Raw genomic sequence first — 20,517 nt, 5'->3', positions numbered from 1 at the left:
TTTCAAGCAAGCAAAAGCTGGTGCTTGAACTGCTCACAAACACCTGGAGGTGTTCACAAACACACCGGCTTTTACCCGATTTCAATTTGCAGACCCCGATATCCTCCAGCGGAGGCACAGGCCATCTGCCATGAATTTAAAGCCATAGACAACAGGGTTGATTTTTTTTTAGCTCCCTTTCCCCTACAGATAACCCACAGATCCCCTCGGGGCCTTCAGACAATAGGTTGCAAACTGTTGGCGTTGATAGATGGGCTTCCTCCCCCTCCACACAGCCGGGAAAAGTGCTTGCTTGTCTCTTACTTAAACAAATTGAATATTCTAACCCCAAACAATGCTAGAGCTAATAATGGAAACAGGGACCGATTTAGGTTTGAATCTCCTACCTCCTGATCCTTCCAATCTCCACCCCTCTGCTCTGGCACTTCTTACATTTTCATTCAGTAACCAAGTGCACGAATGTGTGGACGTGTGTGTCCAGACTCACGATGTTAAGCAGAATATCTGAGCAAGGTGAGGGACAAAACGCAATCATTCCAAAGGTATCAGTGTTTCAGACTGTGACCTCGATGCCGGGTTTGAGCTGGCAAGATGGGAAATTACAGTCTTTTACACATCAGCAACAACAAAATCACTTTCTGCCTTTCCTGCTCCTGAGAGGCTGTTTTGCTGATTGGTATCCTCCGTATCAGCTCCCAGGGACGGGAGCCAGTCCTAGGCAGAACCAAACACATATAGCCACAGCACCAGCATGAATGCACCAGTAAAGATACACAGAAGCAAGGACACATTTAGTGCTGTAGACTCCCGGAGGAAAGCTTGGCGTATGGCTCCAATACATGTGTGCCAAGGGACTTACTCGTGTGCACTGCAATACAGACATGTTCAAACCCTTGCACCACAAAATACTGGAGCTATTTTAAGGGCAGGAAAGCATCTGGCTATCAAACAAGCTTTGTGTGTTTGGGCCTGGCTCGTTTAAAAGCCTTGTTTCTTCCAGAATATTAGAATAATGAAAGTGCCTGCAGTAAAATAGCTGATAAGCCTCTCTTCTATAGAGAAGGTAAATGCATGTCGTTTTCCAATTAGCTCTTGTTCTGAGCAATTATGTTGATCAAATAATTGAATAAGTGACAGGAATGTGAATTCTGGAGACAGTTAATTTCATTCATCTGCCAGTTTATAGCTTGACTTGCATGAACACATAAACCAGGCTAATGTGTTTTTTATAACTTTGAAAATACAATTATAATAGTCAAACATGAAGACTTGTGTGTGCACAGAGGAAGGTTTCTGCTAGGAAATTATAATAATAGCTTTAAGAGAGAGTTTGACGTTTCTGGCCAGCACGTAGGACGGGAAGGATGCGTGGCTTGTGTTTGAAAAGGCGAGCAAGGTTGGTATGAGTGATAGCAGTGGGGGAAATGGCCCTGATGTGAATTTGGGGCAGAGGTAGCCAAAGCCCTACCCTCCTGTTCTGTGAGACACTGGGTATGCGCTACCCCAGGGACTGTTTATGAGGGCTAAACACCCCCCAGCTCCCCCTGCACCGATACCCACCCACCTCTCTCAATGTGAAGCTGAGCGTGGTTTTGGAGGGACAACCAGGACTGTGATCCTGTGCATGAAGGTGGGTGCAAAAGAGACAAACTAGGTGTTCCCTACCTGGGATTGGTCTTGGGTGAGCACCAGGGTAGTCTGGAAGAAGCTCCAATCTAGTGTGCTTGACATCAAAGTACTGGAACAACCCCTGCAAACCTGGTCCTGACTTCCATCAAAAGCATGGGTCCTGCTTGTGAGTTTTCTTCAGAAATAATAGTAATAACAACTAAAGAAAAAAGAGCTCAGCAGGAAAGCAAACCATTAATTTTTCTTCTTAAAGCTATCTTTAGATTGTCTTAACTGATTGCCTCCTAACCTTTTATCTGAACCCCCTGTAGCAACCTGGCCTACCATCCAACAGGAACTAATTAGCAGAGATATACAGTAATAAAAGTAGTGTACAGGCATGAGCCATTGCCTCACAGGGAGTATTACCTACTTGAGTGTTACACTGGCTGCAAGGAGGAAATTTGTGCAATTAATTGCTTCCTGATTAAAGGCGTTTGCAGTCTGGTCTTTAAATTTTCAAGGCCTAAAAGCACACACTGAGTTAAATATGGAATTTGCCCACAGTAGTCAAAAACATTGGCCAAGACGGCAGGATTTGGTGCTGTAATTTTGGTTGGGAATAAACACTTTCCTGTCTAAGCATATTATAGCCCAAGCCAAGTACATAGAAAGTGTTCCACTCACAACTAAATGGGCACAGAAGGTCTTGTGTGGGTTTAAAACAGTTTCTAAACCAAGTTAGTTGAACCTGCACTGTTTTCCTGTGAAGACATGATCTTAATGGAATTAATTTATCAGAGCTTGAGGGAGCAGAGCCAGAAACCCCACAGGACGTCTCAGGCTGGAATGCTATTTAAATGGTAATAAATTTCAGGGGAAAACAAAAAACAGTGACTGATTACAGGCACACCAGGAGAGGGGCAATTTGGTGCAAAGATGCCAGGCAGCAGCACAGGGGCCTTCTTCCCACTGTGTACATCAATTGTCACCAAGCAAACATGATGGGGTTTAATCCCACTGGGAGGGAGGAGACTGTTTCATGCCAGGCAGACAGCAGGAGGGGAGAGCTCACAATGGGAGGCTCCGGGTTTGAGTAAAACAAGGAAGGATGGGTTGTGGGAAGAGGCTGCCGCTCCTTGTGCCAGCCAGCACTGGGGTCAGGCTCAGGTGGAGACACATCACAGAACAGCAGCTGGTCCAGCCTCGCTGTGCACCCTTCCGTAAGTGTCACAGTTTTCTAGAGGGCATTTCCTCCACCCTGATGTGCTGCCACATATCACACCAGGTCAGATGAAGCAACTTTATTTTAGCATGTCCAACTCTGTTACTGCTGCGTCCTGAAAGTCACAACACTGATGATTCATGGAGCCTACTATACCCACTGAAGAAGGAGAAGGTTTTGTTAGGCACCACAGTTTGTCACACTAGAGTTGAGCTGTCACAGAGATGCACACTTTGTTCGATCATGTGCTGCTGTTGCTCCAGTATTGCCCCCCTGTAGCTTCTTTGCTAGTTGGCTTTATGAAATCTATTTATGCTCCATGCATGAAAAGCACTTTAACATCTTATTAGCCCTGTGTGTAGGAGTGGGCCTCTCAAAGTCAGTATTATGCTCTTCAGTGTGTGCTTAAGCACCTCACTGGATGGAAGTTGGAGGGATAAAGACTACGGATCTTTCCTTGCAAACCTCCCAATTCCCCACCTCCCCATGCACATTGTCATTAGCGAGAACAGGCAGGGAGGTATATGGCCTGAATTACATTAAGACAGATGCACAGACTGTAATTTAACATGCAGTTTGGCCTCCTTCCTCCACAAAGCCAATCTGGCACCTCTGCTGGAGAAGTTACATTGCGAAGTGGGAAAACAAACAATCCTGCCAATTGTTAGTGAGGCAGAAAAAAAAGCAGAACAGGAGCTGCTTATCAGAGACCCACATTTTGAGAGAAAACTTCACTGAATCCTGAGGAAGGAAGGATTCTCTGCAGAGCTTCAAGTATTCTTCTGACAGCCCCATCCTGCAGGAGCTGGGCCCCTTCCTATTGTGAAAACTGAGTCCAGTGAACTGAGAATGAACATAACAACAGGAATCCCAGACTGCAGCAGTGCTGTGCAGCTGTAATTAAAACAAACGCAGAACACATTAGTCTTAACAAATCTGACTGGCACAGACGGTTGTCTGTGAACTGAGATTTTAGAAACAGTAGGAATGACTCAAAGCCCAGAGAACTTTGTGTCTGGAAGTGTTTGAGGAAAAGTTTTCCCTCAGTCCACAGTCAGCTTAGGGGTATCTGAAATCCAGACCCCAATTTTGCCCAAGTCATGCTTTGCACTGCAAAGGATTTGTCTAATTTTCTCACACCTTCAGGAGCATTTAGATTTTGACTGGCTCAGCTTTGCGGGAGGACAGAGAAAGAACTGTGTGTGTCGGCAGAACTCACTGAAGAGCTGCATGCTTCTGTCTTATTTATAAATAACTTGAAATCATCATTAATTCAAGCATCTCCAAGGACTTCCCTAGCAGCAGTGAAGTTAATGCTACCTGCTTTTCTCCCTGGTCCACCCTGCTAGTGCAATACATTCAATAGTCATACGCCAACATATTAGCACATGTGCACGAGATTCCTGGCAAGTGCAGGGCCAAATTATATTTTGGGTAATCTAAAGCCTCAGAGTCTAGTTCCTGCCATGACACGAAGAGATTAGTATCTCAGCTTCCACACCTGCTTTAAGTTCTTGTACTGGTCTATGAGAACAAATTGAATACAACCGTATCTGCCTGCATACAGAGCAGCCTGTTTTCCCTGCGCAGAGGTGATGCTTGCTGATGCAGAGTTCTTGTGGGACCCCCACTGGTAATCATGTGCCATCACAGCCCTCTTCAAGAAATCTGGGTAGCAGGTTCTCTCCATCCTCCCAGGTCACCTCCCGCTTGGGTGAGAAGTTGGATGCTCAGGCCCTTGAAAGGAACGCAGCTACTGCATGGGGGGCAATAGAGGATAAATACTAGAGGGGCACATAAGAGTGATCTAAAATTGCCTTAAATCTGTCCTGATCAGGTACCTGGAAGGGGAACACTGCTCAGTGGTCAGCACAGGCTGCTTGCTTATACTTTCTCTCTGCTGTTAAACAGAGCACATCTGTACCAGAGAGTCTAGTTTCACCTGTAACCCTGAAGTTGAGAACTGCACTACAGGGCACGCTGAGGCCACTAAAATTGCAGTAGCAAAATTTCCTAAATACTCAAGACATTATTATTATGTGTCCAAGGTGGCTCAGTCAAATTCTGATCGGTTACTCTAGTCAGCGTCCCTTGCAATTATCAAGGGAGTAAATCTATTTTCACCACAGTTTGAGGTGTTTCTCTCCCTACTACCTTTCAGGGTTTGCAGGGATTAAATGTACATCACAGCTCTCAAACCACTGAGGGAAAATGATACGTCTACAGGATATGCTTACAGAGCTCCTTCACAGACATGCCCCAATCTGGGTTTGATTTTCTTCAAGAAGAACACAGGGAGAGTTTGCAGAACTACTGACATTTTTGAGCAAAAGGTAATCCAGTCAAAACATAGGAGTTGGGCAGCAAAGGAAATGTGAAGAGTAAGTAAGTTATGGAGATTGATGGTAGGGATCTTCTGCATTATCACGCTGGAGTGCAAAGCTGCATTGTGAGCATGAGCTCCCACTGGAATTCCAGTTCAGTGCTGAAGTAAAATACCAAGAGGTCACACAAGCTTGACTTTGGGAAGTCATAAAGCTGAGCATCTCACACAAGATAGTTGAAGCTGTGACAAGTGACTTCACATCTCTGTAGGAGCTTGCAGTCTAACAAAGCATGTCTCAGGCAGAACAAATGTCACACGTTGGTACATACCTTTAGAAAATTAGAAAGGCGAGATCCTCTGCAGGATGCCTGCCAATGGTATAGAAACCAGGAAAAGAAAACATGAAGAATTAAGAAATTAACAGCACAAAAATCAGAAAATGCAGAAGAAAAGCACTACCAAGGAAGGAAAAAAAGTTGACTCTAACATCCAAAAAAGTTCAGTGCAGCATCTTCATTCCCCAGCGTGTTACAAAGCATCCAAAGCCACACTGTGAGACGGCACAGCTTTAATGGCTCGGCCTGTCCTTGGCATAGCGAAGCTTCAACAGCCAGAACTCCACCTAGCGAGGAGAAGGGCTGCACTGCACATGCAGCGTTCAAGTTAAGAGAGAATGGACTCCGGTGATAAAATCATCTCTGGAAGGTAACAAATCCCATAGTATGACACTGCCCTGGTCACACTGACTTTGTAAGAATATAACTGAAGTGACATCACTTGGCTTTCACCACCCAGCTGCCTCTTACGTCTCCCTCACAACCCACTGACCTGAAGCTCTCCTACTTCACTGGAAATTTATTAGTGGACTCGAGCTTTGAATCAACATCCTCCTCCTGACGATGATGTAATAAAAACAGAAATTTACCACTAGTGTTGTATGTCCAAAAGTTTTAATACATGGTCCTCACTGTTCAGAAAAGTTATTGCATTAAATTCTAATACATAAATTCATCTGAATAATAATTTTTAAAAAAATCTTCATTTTACACATCACAATTTTGTCACAGCAGCTAAAGGAAACCAGATTTTATATGCAATTGTTTCAAAACAAAACAACTAGTTCTTCCCCAAATCAACAAAACTGCTATCATGTTATTCAGTAGTTACTGCAAATCCCACCTTGAACAACACTATACAAGTGTACAGCTCAGGAAAAGTGCCATTCCAAATTACTGTCTTCAAATCTGAAATTTATTAAACCATGATTCCAGTTAATACATTAACTTTTTTGTTAACTGAATTAACAGACAAAGTTAATTGCACACCATTTTCCTTAAGTTACTGATTTTCTCTTATTACAATTTGAATTGATTCACAAGTTACAAAGTATCAATGCTACCTACAGCAGTTTATACAAATCCACACGCATACTTGGATTCTGCCAGGCACACTAACATATTTGATCACCCAGAGGAAATGCCAGATTCCCTCATCCGTTAAGACCAACATCCATGTAAGCCCACTGACCCATGGATGACGGCAGAGACAAAATTAGTAGGCCCCGTGCGCTGTGAATAGATTGATAACGGGAGCGGTGACTGAGGCATAACAGAACACATGGCAGAATTACATTCTACCTTTCATCCTCTGATGAGGACAAGATGTGCTACACCAGCTTGCAATGGATGCATGAACAGGGGTCTCCTCCTATTCAACCTTACTCCAGAGCTGGGAATCATGAAACTACAATTCAGCTTCTTACACAAAATTCTCAAGCATCACAATAATCAGTCCTGAGCTGCAGTTCCACAGTTTACCTTTCTCTTGCACAGGAAAAAAAACCCAACACAAAACCAAAACAACTCATCTGTATTAATTCTGCTTTCTTCTGCTGTAAAGAAAACAATAAAATATATCTTGCCCTTGCTTCTCCCTCTCTTCCAAAATACCCATCATCATGTAGAGCTCTCACTTAAAATCCACTTGAAAGTATTTCTCACATTAAGTAAGGTTGTTACCTCTGCCCACTTCAAGCAAATGAGAAAGAATATATTACTTCGATATACTTCCTTAGGATCTGGTATCAAAACCAGTTCATTAGTGAAAAACACCTGTGTGGCTCTCTCTTGGACATAACATGTTCACACAAGTTCTAACTCTCACTGTCTCAGTCCCTTAAAATAAAACTAGAGCTATTTCAGTGGTTTTCCATCAGTTTTAGCAAGAGCAATAAGTTACCCTTTAAAACCATTCTTCTCCCAGGATATGCTAGCAAAAAGCCCAAACAGTGGAAAGCAAGTGAGCAGAGACAGTAGTACGTTTGGCAAAACCTGACAGTTTTTGAAAGGCATTCAAAGAGCAATAAAATGAAAACTAGCCACTAAAGTAAAAAGTGCAATGAACTAGCACCATGAAAATAGGGAGGAAAGTAGCTCCAGTATGAGCAGTTATGCAGAATGTTTTACTAGCAATACCTTGCTTGTTCCAGCAGTCACGAGGCATTCATTACGCTGATAGAAATTGCAAAATCTTTCATCCGAAAGCATAACAGGAATAGGACACTCAAATGATTTCAGTTAAGAACACTTATTGAGAGTCTAATACAAGGTTACTTAACTGCAGCATGATTTTCTCACAGCTAAGAAAGTCTTCACTAAAGGGGAAGAAGTTTACACAGCTCAGAACATGATGCTGACAGCTTTCTAAAGCCAGCCTTTATACAAGACTTGACTTACTGTATTTTCAGAGACATACACTGAATGAGACAGCCATCACCAATTAATCCAAACATACAAGCATTTGCATCTACAGTAGTGCTCCCAACCAAACACAGTCCTTGGGTTTTCTGCAGAAAAAGACAGTGCTTCTCGGTTATTGCTGTATTACAGAAAACAATACTAGTATTTGCAGGAGGGACAGAGTGTGAATTTTGCAGATCACATCCTTTACAAAAAGCCTCACACTCACTCTCTTCATCCTGTGCTGCCTCCATACAGCAGAACTAGCATGCTGTTTCTCCCAAAGGAAACAGTACCTTCAGACCTTCTCTCTGCCCTCCACATCTCAAGAGCATTTACACTTCTTCACTGTGGTTTCTACCAGTAGGCAATGGCTTGTCATGCATTTATGACAGCACCTCAAGCAAGACTGCACACTTAATCAAACTGACTTGACTCCAATTAAGTCCATGAAAAAACAAGGAAGGGGAACACAAAGGGGAAGGAAAAAAGTTATTCTCACTTTTTCTCTGAGGGGAACAAATGATCCTGACAGCAGGTTTGTTTTCAGAGAGCTGCAATTTAAGCTGACAGCAAGCTTATTAAATAGAAGCGGACCCTTCATCCAAACACAAAAACCTTATCCCCCCGGCCCCCCACCCCCATTTTTAATTTAGATCTGCCTCTGAAATGAATGAAAAGAATCTGAATGTTGGAAAAAAATGAAGAGTTTGCATTGCCACCAAACAAATCAGACTGTGAAAATTCATGTTGTTTATCTGCAGTGCTGAGTCACATCTGGATGGTGGATGTGTCTCACACCCTGGGAACGTTTCAGCACTTCCCCTCCTACCAGAACCCTGTCCTAAAAAAGAATTCCTACAGTGATGTGGTAAGTGATCTTTTCCTGCCATGTGGTGTACATATATTTAAGACTTTCACAAGCATTTGGCCAGAAATTGTATACTGCAGTGTTTCTCAAGTCACAAACACTACACAAACCATTCTTACAAGATATGCTGTCCAAGGACATGGGACCTCAACCTTACTTCTCACACCCCTAATTCCCATCCACCAAGTAAAGTGTTGCATCCTCTCAGGCTTCGATTGTAAGTCTTCAGCTTCTGGAATGCAGCAGTTGGACTTCTGCATATTGCAGGGACTCAGAAAACCCATTTAGTTTATGTATCCAATGTACAACATTTTCAGCAAGTGCTTTCAGACTGTTCATAAGAACAGTTAGATCACTTCACACCACAGAGGTGGTACTTTCCGGATTTACACGCATCAACCTTGAAGCGTTTCTCAGATCCTGTAGCTGCTTGGCCGGCTTTCCAACCCCTTCCTCAAATCTTTTTTCCACAACAGGAAGGACAGTTTCATACAGGAAGGATGCATTTTGCCTAATGAATGCTTTTTTCTCAGGATCCTGTTCACACCGTAAACTGTAATCAACATGCTGGACAGCCACCAGGATGATTTCTACGAGACTCTCCAAAAGGACCATATGCAGCTCTGGGAAGTAAAGCTTTAACGCTTCCTCCAAGAAGGCCATAGTCTGCTTAGTGAAAGCTACTACAGTATAGCTCAGGTTGACCCAGCAGTCATCACCCGTGTACTGGTCAAAATTGCCCACCCCGCAGCTCCTCATCTCCTCCCTGAGTTTCCCCAGAGCCTCTGGAGTCATTAGGTTCATCCTTCTCCACATCTCCTCAGAGTTGCGGTGCTTGGTGGCCTCGATGATGATATCCTTGTAGCTCTGTAACGCACCTTTGATATCCTTTACCAGAAGGGCATGAATGATGAAGGTGAGGTCCAGTCCAATCTCACTAAGCTGCTTGCAGTGCTCCTTAGCTACCTTGGGTAGTAACGAAAAGCAAAGGGTGTTACTAGTGTGCAAGTCCCCTTTACATCTTATTTACCAAGTTTATAATTCTCAGAAAACAGAGAAATGTTACTTACATTCACTTATTTCTCCTGCTTCAAGAAATTTCTTATTAATGAGAAATTAATAACTGAAAGATAAACGCTGCCTATCAAAAACATTCTGACAATTACATTATGAACTCCCCCACCCCTTCTCCCTTTTTTCCCCCATTAGAATCTGAAATAAATTAGTCTTGCAAAAAACTATGGAAATGTAGTCCAGGACAGGCTTGGAAAATAGACAAAAAGTCTTCAAATACTCATCATTCAAATGTAGCTCACATATATTTTAGGACCTCCTACTGGTTAAAGGCAAATTAAGAATAAACACATACTGTGTTTCTGATAAAGGCAGGGTTTTTCTGGCTGCGTGTTTTCATCTTAATCCTTTCCTCTGTTAAACTGACAAAAATTCCAAATCAAACCCAAATGAATATTCACTTTTCAACTCAGGAAACCTTTCCACAGAACCCCTCAAGAGTCAGCAACTAAGCTAGGGTTAGAAAAGCAGATTTACAAGCTTTACAACCTCTGTTTTGGCTACCATGTCACACCAGCCTCTTTGGACCCTCTTACCTTGACGCACTCTGCCGCAGTTGACAAACTCTCTTTACTATCGAACACTTGCTTACTGAAGGCATCTACAAACATTTTCATGGAAGAGCGGGCCCAGACCACGAAGGCCGAGTAGCAGCCGTTGTTGCCAGCAAAGTCCGTCTCAAACTCTCTTGCTGTCTCCAGAAGGCTGGTGAAGAAGACATGGCAGAGCTTGTGGATGTACAGCAGCGTGGCACCCTCGATGCGCAGCTGCCGGATGGCTGTCTGCACCGCGGCCGCCCGGTTCTTCAGGAAGAGCTCACACGCCTTGGTGGACTGGCCCAAGCGAATGAGCTGGGACACAGCTCGGCGGGTGGCCCGTGGCCCTCCCCGCAGAGAGCGGTCTGGAGACAGCTCGAATACCAGCACGTCTGTAAGCTGCCGGACCCGCTCATCCACCTTGACCCGCAGCTCCTTCACGGGCTGGCTCACAGGCTTGTCCCGCAGGTACTCGTTGAGTTTATCCAAGAGGTCCACTGCCCCCTCAAAGTCCCTCTGAGCAATGCAGACGTCCAGGTCCTCAGGCAGCTCCTGGATCCACTCAAGTGAGAGATCAACCACCTCCTCCTCAGCAGAGGGTTCTTCCTCCTCTTCCTCCTCCTCGAAGGGATTGGTGGATTCAGGAGGTGCTGGGGCAGGCCGGGGCAGGGCCTCCTGCTCCAGGCGTTGCTTCTCACTGAGGGCCCGGTTGCGTTTGGTCTCCTCTAGAACCTCCAGCCACTCTTTCTTGATCTTGGCATTCTCAGCCTGGAAGATGCGGCTCTCGGGGAACATGAGCAGCTTGAACATATCCTTCATGGGAGGGTTGTCCTTGACGTTGACCACAGCCAGCCCATCGAGAGAGTAGAGGGCAACATAGCGGTAGGCTCCGCGGCGGTTGGGCAGCGCGGTGGCCACGAGCAGGCAGTCATTCATGAGGAAGGCATGCACCCGCTGGATCTGTGCCATGTGGTCAGCATCGTACTCCACCAAGTCGCCGTTGTAGACCAGGTACTTGCTGGGGCTCTCGGGCAGAAGGTCGCGGTAGCCCTCCACCTTCTCCAGGAGGGTGGTGAGCGTCCGCTGTCGCCCCTCCTCGTTGGCTGCCGCCTCCTTGGCCGACAGAGGCAGGAAGGGGTCGGTGGCAGCGGCGCGGCGGGAGCCCAGCTCGGGGTCGTCGCGATCGGCCTGGAGGAGCAGGGCCTGGGTGACGGCCTCCATGATGCCTTTCTGCTCGGTGAGGATGTGGCTGAGCTGGTACATCTCGCTCTCCAGGTAGCTGATCTCCCGCGCCGTTTCGATGAACTGCCGGTAGTTTTGGTACACGTTGCGTTTCAGGCTCTGGGCCGTCTCCTCGCTCAGCGCCTGGATGCGCTGCCGGTGCTCCTGCAGGTCCCGGTCCCCGTCCGACTGCTGCGACAGCTGCTTCACGTACTCCGCCGCCACGAAGCCCCCGGACTCCAGCTGCCGCCGCAACCGGCTCCCGCCACCTTCGCCCAGCGACAGTGCCATCGCCATGGCCGCAGCCCCAGCAGCCCCGATGCCCGGCGCCCGGCACCCGCCCCACAGCCACTACCGCCGCCGTCAGGGACAGCACCGCTGCGCCTGCGCACCGCAGGACGTTCACCGCCTGCGACAACAGCGCCGCGCCCAACGCGCATGCGCGGCTCCCTTCCCTGCGACCGTGGGTGCCCAGGGCAGAGGGGCTCAGACGGCTTTAGGAGCATGCGTGGTCGGAGCAAGGTGGCGGCGCGGAGCTGTTAGTCGCGTAACGCGCATGCGCGCCGCGCGGTTCCGGCGGATGGCGCGGCGTTAGTGCCGTGCGGTTGTGCGGTATGGAGGAGGACTTCGTGTTGGCGCTGCAGCTCCAGGAGCTGTGGGAAGCGGAAGACAAGGAGGCGGCGGCGGCGGCGGCACCGGCACCGGCACCGGCACCGTGTCCTGAGGCCTTGCGGGACCTTTCTCCTCTCCGGCCGCTGTCGGTGGTGGATGAGGCGTGGGAGCTGCTGGACCCCAGCCCCGATGTGCACGGCCTCTTCGTGCAGTTCAACGAGGCGCTCTTCTGGGGGCGCCTGGCCGCGGTGGACGTGTCGTGGAGCCCGCGCATGACCCTGTACGCGGTCGGGGTGGGGGGCGTCGGGTGGGCGCGCAGGGCAGCCCTGCATGGGGAGGCGGGCGCGGCGGTGAGCGGCCTCCCCGTCAGGCAGGCCCGGCTCCGGCGGGCAGGCGGGGTTGGGGGCAAGGGAAGCTGCCATGAGGCCCTGGCAGGGTGCCGGTGCTGTGTCAGAGCTGTTGGAAGAGTCTGTGGCCCTTCCAGTAAGGAGTAGCTCATCTCATCATAGAATCATAGAATGGTTTGTGTTGGAAGCGGCTTTAACGCTCATCCAGTTCGAACCCTGTGCCACGGGCAGGGACACCTTCCATTAGACCTGGTTGCTCCAAGCCCCGTCCAGCCTGGCCTTGAACACTGCCAGGGATGGGGCAGCCACAGCTTCTCTGGGCAACCTGTGCCAGGGCCTCGCTACCCTTACAGGGAAGAATTTCTTTCTAATATATCATATATATAACTATGGGGTTGGGGTGGGGGGGAGAGGGAAGGAAGGAAAAGCTGTCATTTATCGTTATATTCCACTCCTGAGTGTTGGTTCATAGGCATAGTATGCTAGTGCCATAGCTGCTCTTCCAGGTGGTTGGATGTCCTGCTTTTCTAACGTGGTTTGTACCCTGGGATGTAGGTTGGTCATTGTCATTGTCTGTTTTGTCCTTCATAGGTCATCCTTGGCAGCCCTAGATGTCTTCTCCTAGGGTGCAGGCAAAACTAGAGAGATGTTAAAGTGGAATAAGTAATTTGGTCTTAAACTGTATGTCAGAATGTAAAAGAGAACATGTTTGTATTGCTGTTGTTTTTCTTGTTTTCAGTTTCTATTACAATTTTACAGCATGGCAGAAAGGTAAATATGAAGTTGTAACAGTATATTAAGAAAGCTTAGAACAGATTAGGAAGGGGAATATGCAAGGAATCTGAGATGAAAACAGAAAAAGCTTTGAAGTACAGGTTGCAGTTCTGTCGCAGATCAGCTGATGAAGTTGCTGGCTGCTGGTGTCCTGCCCCCTCTTGTCCTCTTCTGGTTGCAGCACTCTGAATAGTTGAAAATATTTGAACACTGAACAGGTAGAGCACTAACTCAGTAACATTAAAAAAAGAAAAATGTTTTCTGCTGGGTTAGCATGCAGAAGTGATGATACATGAAAGCTCAGTAAGAGTCAAACATTGGGAGAGGATGAGGAGTTAAATTGCAGCAACCAGCAGTCAAGTTGGTGTTGGCTGCTTTGAATCTGCAGCCTCTATTTCATGTATTTCACTCCATGAGGAGTTCTAATGAAAACAATCCTCTGCCTCCTAAACAGGTTAGCTTGGAACAGTCCATTGTGATTTCCCCACCACCACCACCACCTTCCTCAGGATTACTTCAGCTTTGAATTCAAGTGATTGCAAGATATCTAATAAACCACAGTTTCACTTTTGCTGGTTCAGTCACAGCTTATTCTAAGGAACTCCAAACTTGTGGGTTTGGATTTTTTTTCTTATTTTTTTTCCTTGAGTTTTTCAAGTAACTACTAAAAGGTTTTTTTCATGTTCTAAGAGTTACCTAGCATGTGCTGGAAGAGGACAGCATTTTGACTCCAGTTCTCAATTAATGTACTACAGAAACAAGTAGCTTTTCATCTTTTCTTTCTGTATATCTTTCAGCTGTGCTGGAGTATGTAAATATGAAGGAAAAGGTGGAATGTGTTCCATTCGTCTAAGTGAGCCACTCCTCAAGTTAAGACCAAGGAAGGATCTTGTCGAGGTATTTGAAGAGTGCTCATGAATCTGCACATAAAATGTATTGTGTCCGTCCCCCCCCCCAATATTTTATAGTAGGATTCTTATGTATTATATACTGTATATACTTAGATACCTATGGATTATAAAACAGTGGTGTCTTTATTGTTATGCTTGTGATGCTTATGTTTCGGTGTCATGGTCATCTTTCATTTTTGCATTTCTAAATGGGCAGCTCTGAGTGGGAGACTAAGGCCACTTGCTTATTTTACTGAAAAAAAAACAAAACCCCAACTTTTTTACTCATAAATTATTCCCTAATATTAAAAACAAACATGGACTGAAAGCACAATCGGAAGGTGGCTCTAGCTTCATCTTTTAGCTCAAAAGGCCAACAGCTAAAAATAAGGGTATAGGATGTGACTGTAAACATTGTGTTGCTTCTTGTGCCTCTGTCAGTGCTGCTGCTTTGAGTTGGCTGAACATCCATATTTGCTTAATGAACAGAAATGCTGTGGGGCTTCAACTTTCTCACAAGTGTCTCTTTTGGTTGCAGAGGGGATGATCTCTTCAAAGATCTGACTTAAGTCTGGAGATTATTTCTTCTTTTTGGAATGTCACTTATAGTAGTAATAGGTTTTGGTGGTATGGGAAAGAGGTAATTTGATTTGACAGGTAGAACAAGTATCATGTTTTTATGCCCCAGAATAAACATGTGAATGCACGAAGAGAAGATCAGTACTGAGATAAATGTAGAGGAGTTGCATACTTACAGCTTAATTTTGAAAGTATATATAATGCTTTTCTGTAAATAGCTAATGATTTACATCATTTCAGACACTGTTGCATGAAATGATCCATGCCCTGCTTTTTGTTACTAATAATGACAAAGATCGTGAATCTCATGGACCAGAGTTCTGCAAACACATGCGTCGCATTAATCGGTTGACTGGAGCCAATGTCACAGTAAGCATAAACTACTTAATTTAACAGCAGTTTCTTCCTGATTTGGTTTCTTAGTATATGTGGTGTGGTATGAGTAATAGACTTGTTCTTGTTTGACACTCCACAGTTGGTACCAGTGCAAACTTGCATCCCAGTGTATGCCAGTTCCATAGTTATTTTGTTGGGGATGATGGTGGGAACAGGTTGAGGAAGATGTAGCAAGTTGTTAGTCATATGATTTTTCAAGTATTTTTCTGTAATTTTTTGTTATTAATTTCTCTGTATTTTTCTTTAAACCTGAAACGACTGAATGCTGTCAGAGACAGAATAGCTCCACCTCAGAATACCGTCTCGAGAACAGTCTGGTTTAGTTAAGATTTGTATCAGTAGAGGCAAGTGGGTTGATGGTATTGCAAAATAATATGTCTGGCAAGATCCATTAAGATAGTAGCTGGAGAAAGAATACAGTACTGGCATCGCTTGCAATGCATTCTAACGAGTACATCATGTGGGGTGAAATTGTAGATAGATTTTTTCAAAGTGATTTTACTTCACTTCAGACAAGATAGCCAGGACACATTGCTGCAAATCCTGTCTTTTAAGCTTTGTTTTAATGGTGTCTAAATGTTGATCAAATTTTACCCAGCTTCAGCTTTTTGAACTGGTAATGTAAAAAACACAGCAGTAATGGAAGGAATGAAATGGTAATTAATTTTTAAAGAATATTGTAGAGCTGTTGGTGTAAAATTAGAAACTTTCTGAATTACTGTTTCATTTTGTTTTGTTTTTTAACTTAGATCTATCATGATTTTCACGATGAGGTGGATCTGTACCGCCAGCACTGGTGGCGATGCAACGGCCCCTGCCAAAATAGGAAACCTTACTTTGGATATGTGAAACGTTCGATGAATAGAGCACCCTCTGCACGAGACTTCTGGTGGGCTGAGCATCAAGAGAAATGTGGAGGTACATTCACAAAAGTGAAGGAGCCAGAGAACTTCTCTAAGAAATCCAAGGAGAAAACTCAGGCAGCAAAACTTCCGAATTCTGAGTCACCTAAGAAAGGTATTTAAAATAATTTTTCTGTTTTCAAAACTGTTTTTGTCCAAACAGTTCCTTGAACAAGTATAGAGGGGGGCTGTAGGGTTGCTGGGGATGGACTAGTCATTAGGGACTGTAGTGACAGAGGACAAGGGGTAACGGGTTAAAATTTAAACAGGGGAAGTTTAGCTTGGATAAAAGGAAGAAGTTCTTTACTGTAAGGGTGATGAGGCACTGGAATGGGTTGCCCAGGGAGGTTGTAAATGCTCCATCCCTGGTGGTGTTCAAGGCCAGGTTGGACAGAGCCTTGGGTGGCATGGTTTAGTGTGAGGTGTCCCTCCGTGGCAGGGAGTTGGAACTAGATGATCTTAAGGTCCTTTCCAACCCTAACTATTCTATGATTCTACATGAGCTCTGCTTAGATACTACTGTTACATAGTGAAGAATAGGGCCCATTTTATTTGTGCATTTCTAGGTTCCTTCTCAACTAAACTGTTCTCAAAAGGTTTGGTTTACTGCACTATTTTCAAGCAGCAGATATTTTTTTTATGAAGTATGTAAAATAATAAGCCGATGACATATATGAAAAGGTTACTATTCTTATTTTCTTCTCTTGAATTGCAGGCAAGACAAAAACTCATGATATGCAAGATCTGGTGCCCTTTAGTGGAAAGGGATATCGACTTGGGGGAGGAGACAGTGGACTCTCAGAAAAAAGCACAAATGAAACATCTGGTTTGCAACTTCATTCCCCCGTAAGGACAATACCAATCCCTAAAAATGAGATAAAGTTTGAAAAATCTCCCCGTAGTGGCATCTTCTTTCCACTGCATACTGGTGATGCCAGTGAGAAAATCAACTTGGCTTCAAAGCGTGAGTTTCCTAAACTCTCTGTTGCTAATTCAAAAGCTTACAAGAATGTGAGTGGATCACCTGTTAAAATTGCTCGTGTTATGGAAGAAAAATCAAACCAAGGCTCTGCAAGTGGCAAGAGGGTTATGCCATTTTATAATGGGTCACCAAAGCAAATTTGTTCTGAGCAGACAACAGCAGGTGAGAAAAAAAGCTCAGAAGGTTCTAATACACTTCAGCAATGGCCAAAAATGGAAGACAGAACTGCCTTTGAAAACTATTTCATTAAAAAAAGTGGTACTGGTGCCACTTCAAGTATAAGTACACCTTCAAAACCCAAAGCTGAATCTACAGTGTTCTCTGCAAGTTCCAGTACTGCTGTGAGGCAGGATAAAAAAGTTGGTTGTCCTGTTTGCCAGACTGAGGTTTTGGAGTCTAAAATAAATGAACACCTTGATTCTTGTCTTGCATAAAACCTTTCAGAAAGCTGTCTCAAAAAAATAAGCCATTGCTTCAAAACTACTTTGCTCAGGGTTTGCTTAAGCTGTGGTTACTTCCCCGTGTGCCTGTTCTGAACTGGAATTTGAACTCCTGTCAGCATGCCAAACAACAAGTTTTGTGGAGTTGCACATCAGTGGTGACTGGGAAGCTAGCTGCTGCTTGTCTTCCAAGGAATCGAATTCTGAAGCTGTAGCAGGTGGATGATGTTTGTGCAAATGTTCTTGCTGCAGCATCTGGGTAATACACAGGGAGGTGGACACTTGCTGAACTCCCTATTTCCTAGTTTCAAGGCAGTTTTTAAGATTAAGACATTTTTAATGCTGCTAGTTTATGTTTGTTCTTAAAGCCCCTTTGTCTTGGGGGAGGAGAGAGGAGGCAGTTAAGTGGCGTTTGGTTTTTTTGGCCGTTCTTAAAGTTAACTACCTGTACTAGATAAGAATTCTTCTGTTTACTGCAGTGTCATTAAGTGGCATGTACTTTTAGAACAGAAACTCTTCTGCATAAGCCACAGTTACACTCTTAGGTGGTCATCTCACCTGTGAGCTTTTTGAAAAGATAGGTGAGAGTGAGAGTCTCAAATAAAGGATTTTACCAAAGATGGGAGAGGCATAGGCATCAAAAACATAACAAATCATCCATTTAGGTTTAATGGGTGGATTGTAGCAGGAAAGAGAAGATCCAGAAGGGCAATGAAGGTGCTAGGAAATCAAGCATAAGGTTCTTGGTAGACGAGGAGAAGGCCCTATACTTAAGGGCTCAATTTAAAAGGAAAAAAAAAAAAGGCATTTTGAGGAGCTTATTTTCAGAGATAGTTTAAACATTAGCTACACCATTAAAAGTCGGAGTGGTCACATGGAAGCTAATGAACTTCAGTCTTAGGTGTGTCTGTTTGGTCTAGGGTCCCAGCTAGATTCTCCATCCGCTGCTTCTGATCATCTGCACAAACTGTGCACTATTTTTTGTTAGGATATAAGAATTACGAGCATGAGCAACTGACCCCCGTATCCTGACACTAGTAAGTAAAAAGTTGTGAGGAATATTGGCATCACTACTGATAAAAACTGTTCCTAGCCATGTTATTAAAAGATGATTTTTCAGTTAAACTTCCAGTGCTTCACAAGTCAAAATGGTGTTAAATTGACAGCAGCTGACAGTCTTTGCTGCTTCTGGAAGCCAGCCAGCCTGGTGGTTAGTATCCAAGGAGCCAGGCAGTTGAGTACTAAAACCATTGTGCTATGAGAAGTTATGAATGCTGAGCAGATGTGTTTTCTACATAAACTTTGCGAGACGTTAACAGTTCTTCTGCTGCACTGAAAGCATTTAACTGGTTCCACGGTTAACATCTGGATTCCTTACTTGTAACATTGATTATAAATATTTCTGTTAAAAAAAGAAAAACTAATTATGCTGTTTCATATATTGTTGCTGCAACTTTAAATGGCTATATTAGCCTTGGATGCACATATGTTTGCCTTTATGTAATCAACTACTTGCTGCTCCCTTTTGAAATGCGAAAATAAACTGATGTGCAATGGAATTTAGCAAATGATACCTTAATCCTTTTTAAACATTGGTGTATTTTTTTAAATAATGATGCTACAGAGGTTTAATGTGAATTGGATTGTTCTTAAATATGTTGAATAAATTGTTACTGAATTTTCATCTTCATTAAATTAAGTGTAATTAAGCCTGGGTTTCTTATGGCAGTTGTGGCCATCTTGTGTTACTCACCAGTGGGCTCAGCTGTCTAGCTAGTAACTGTCCGGTTTAATAGATCCTATCTGTATCAACATTTTTCCTTCTTAAATTTCCCTGTCAAAACAGACATTGGTGAATATAGACCGCATCCAGCTCTGCCTTCTCCATCACATTTTTTGTACAGTTTCATTTTTGTTTCTTTTCTGTGGAAAAACTTACAAATAGTGATTCTAAAACTTGATTTGACATGTTAATTTTTCATACTTCCTTTGTAAAACTGCAGTGTCTCTGTGTTCCAGTGAAACTTGAAGTGTACATGGATGGTACTCCTAAAATGTATTTTAGTACCATAGGTTTTTAAGAAGAGGACTAGATTCGTATCATGAGTGGTATCTCACATCATGAAGCATTTTTTGAGAGGTATTTCCCTTACTATTGTTCTCACCCAGTTTCCTTGTTTGTCCCACTGCAGCTGGTAAGAGTAAAGGAGAAGGGAGGATTGTGGGTATAGCTGAATAGTATTTTTCTTTCTTATGTCATCTTCTACATCAGTGGTGTTCATTTCAACAACAGATAGAAAACAAACGTGGGGATTAACCTGCAGAATTCAGTGACGGGTAATGCCTGTCGGTGCGGGGCTAACTTAAGCTACAGGCAAGTTCTGTGTCACATACATGAATGTCCTAAAATAGATCTGTTTTCAGAACAATTGAGCAGTTCTGGACCAGCCATGGCAAAACATTACTTCTGCCCATGTGTGTTTTTACAGTGAAGTATTATGATGCCAAGATGTCCTTCATATGGAGGTAAAGGTGACAAAGACGTAGGTGGATACACTTTGCAGTTCCTACCTATTGCAGACTTATTAACAGGTCATGGCCTCGGTTTTTGGGGTATGTTGTTGTGAATGCTGTTTCTGTAAGACTGTTCTTGAATACAGTGTCCTTCCCACAATTATGACAATGGCTACCAGTCTGTTTTTAAAATATGCTGGTAAATTTGGGTTAAAGGTGAGAAATTCCATCTTGTGTATCAGTTGACTTTGTCCTCAGTGAGTTCAGAGACTGTAACACAAGTTAGTAATGAATCCTGAACAACCACGCTTCACTGAACTGCAAAGTGACCTGACTGGAAATCTGAGAAGTTAATATGCTTCTGAGACAAATCAGGTATGACAGGTCAAATGTGTGTGTGTGCTGTTTGTCATCAAATGGATCTGCACACTGAAGGCAGAAGCAATCTCATGCTGTGGTGATCTACTGGAACTGTTCAGAAC

The 20,517-nt window shown here is 44.2% G+C and overlaps 2 protein-coding genes across 2 annotated transcripts; one reads left to right on the top strand and one right to left on the bottom strand.

The window, feature by feature from the left end:
- Positions 1-6,388: 6,388 nt before the first annotated feature.
- Positions 6,389-12,002, bottom strand: EXOC8 (exocyst complex component 8). Its single transcript, XM_065680275.1, has 2 exons — positions 10,379-12,002; positions 6,389-9,734 (listed from the first exon to the last, which is right to left on the bottom strand). Exons 1-2 carry the CDS (start codon positions 11,894-11,896, stop codon positions 9,126-9,128), a joined length of 2,127 nt encoding a protein of 708 aa, XP_065536347.1. The 5' UTR covers positions 11,897-12,002; the 3' UTR covers positions 6,389-9,125.
- Positions 12,003-12,104: 102 nt separating this feature from the next.
- Positions 12,105-19,220, top strand: SPRTN (SprT-like N-terminal domain). Its single transcript, XM_065680276.1, has 5 exons — positions 12,105-12,491; positions 14,130-14,229; positions 15,042-15,170; positions 15,947-16,214; positions 16,815-19,220. Exons 1-5 carry the CDS (start codon positions 12,214-12,216, stop codon positions 17,513-17,515), a joined length of 1,476 nt encoding a protein of 491 aa, XP_065536348.1. The 5' UTR covers positions 12,105-12,213; the 3' UTR covers positions 17,516-19,220.
- Positions 19,221-20,517: the final 1,297 nt, after the last annotated feature.

Source organism: Lathamus discolor, chromosome 5 (genome assembly GCF_037157495.1).
Source record: "Lathamus discolor isolate bLatDis1 chromosome 5, bLatDis1.hap1, whole genome shotgun sequence".
Lineage (NCBI taxonomy): Eukaryota > Metazoa > Chordata > Aves > Psittaciformes > Psittacidae > Lathamus > Lathamus discolor.
Note: the sequence above shows the minus strand (reverse complement) of the source record. Positions and strands in the feature narration are given on the sequence as shown.

Coding starts and splice junctions, on each gene's coding strand:
- EXOC8 (XM_065680275.1), bottom strand. CDS start 11,896: ATGGCGATGGCACTGTCGCTGGGCGAAGGTGGCGGGAGCCGGTTGCGG. Junction 9,735..10,378: donor CTGCGGCAGAGTGCGTCAAG/GTAAGAGGGTCC, acceptor TTACTACCCAAG/GTAGCTAAGGAGCACTGCAA.
- SPRTN (XM_065680276.1), top strand. CDS start 12,214: ATGGAGGAGGACTTCGTGTTGGCGCTGCAGCTCCAGGAGCTGTGGGAA. Junction 14,230..15,041: donor CAAGGAAGGATCTTGTCGAG/GTATTTGAAGAG, acceptor ACATCATTTCAG/ACACTGTTGCATGAAATGAT. Junction 15,171..15,946: donor TGACTGGAGCCAATGTCACA/GTAAGCATAAAC, acceptor TTTTTAACTTAG/ATCTATCATGATTTTCACGA.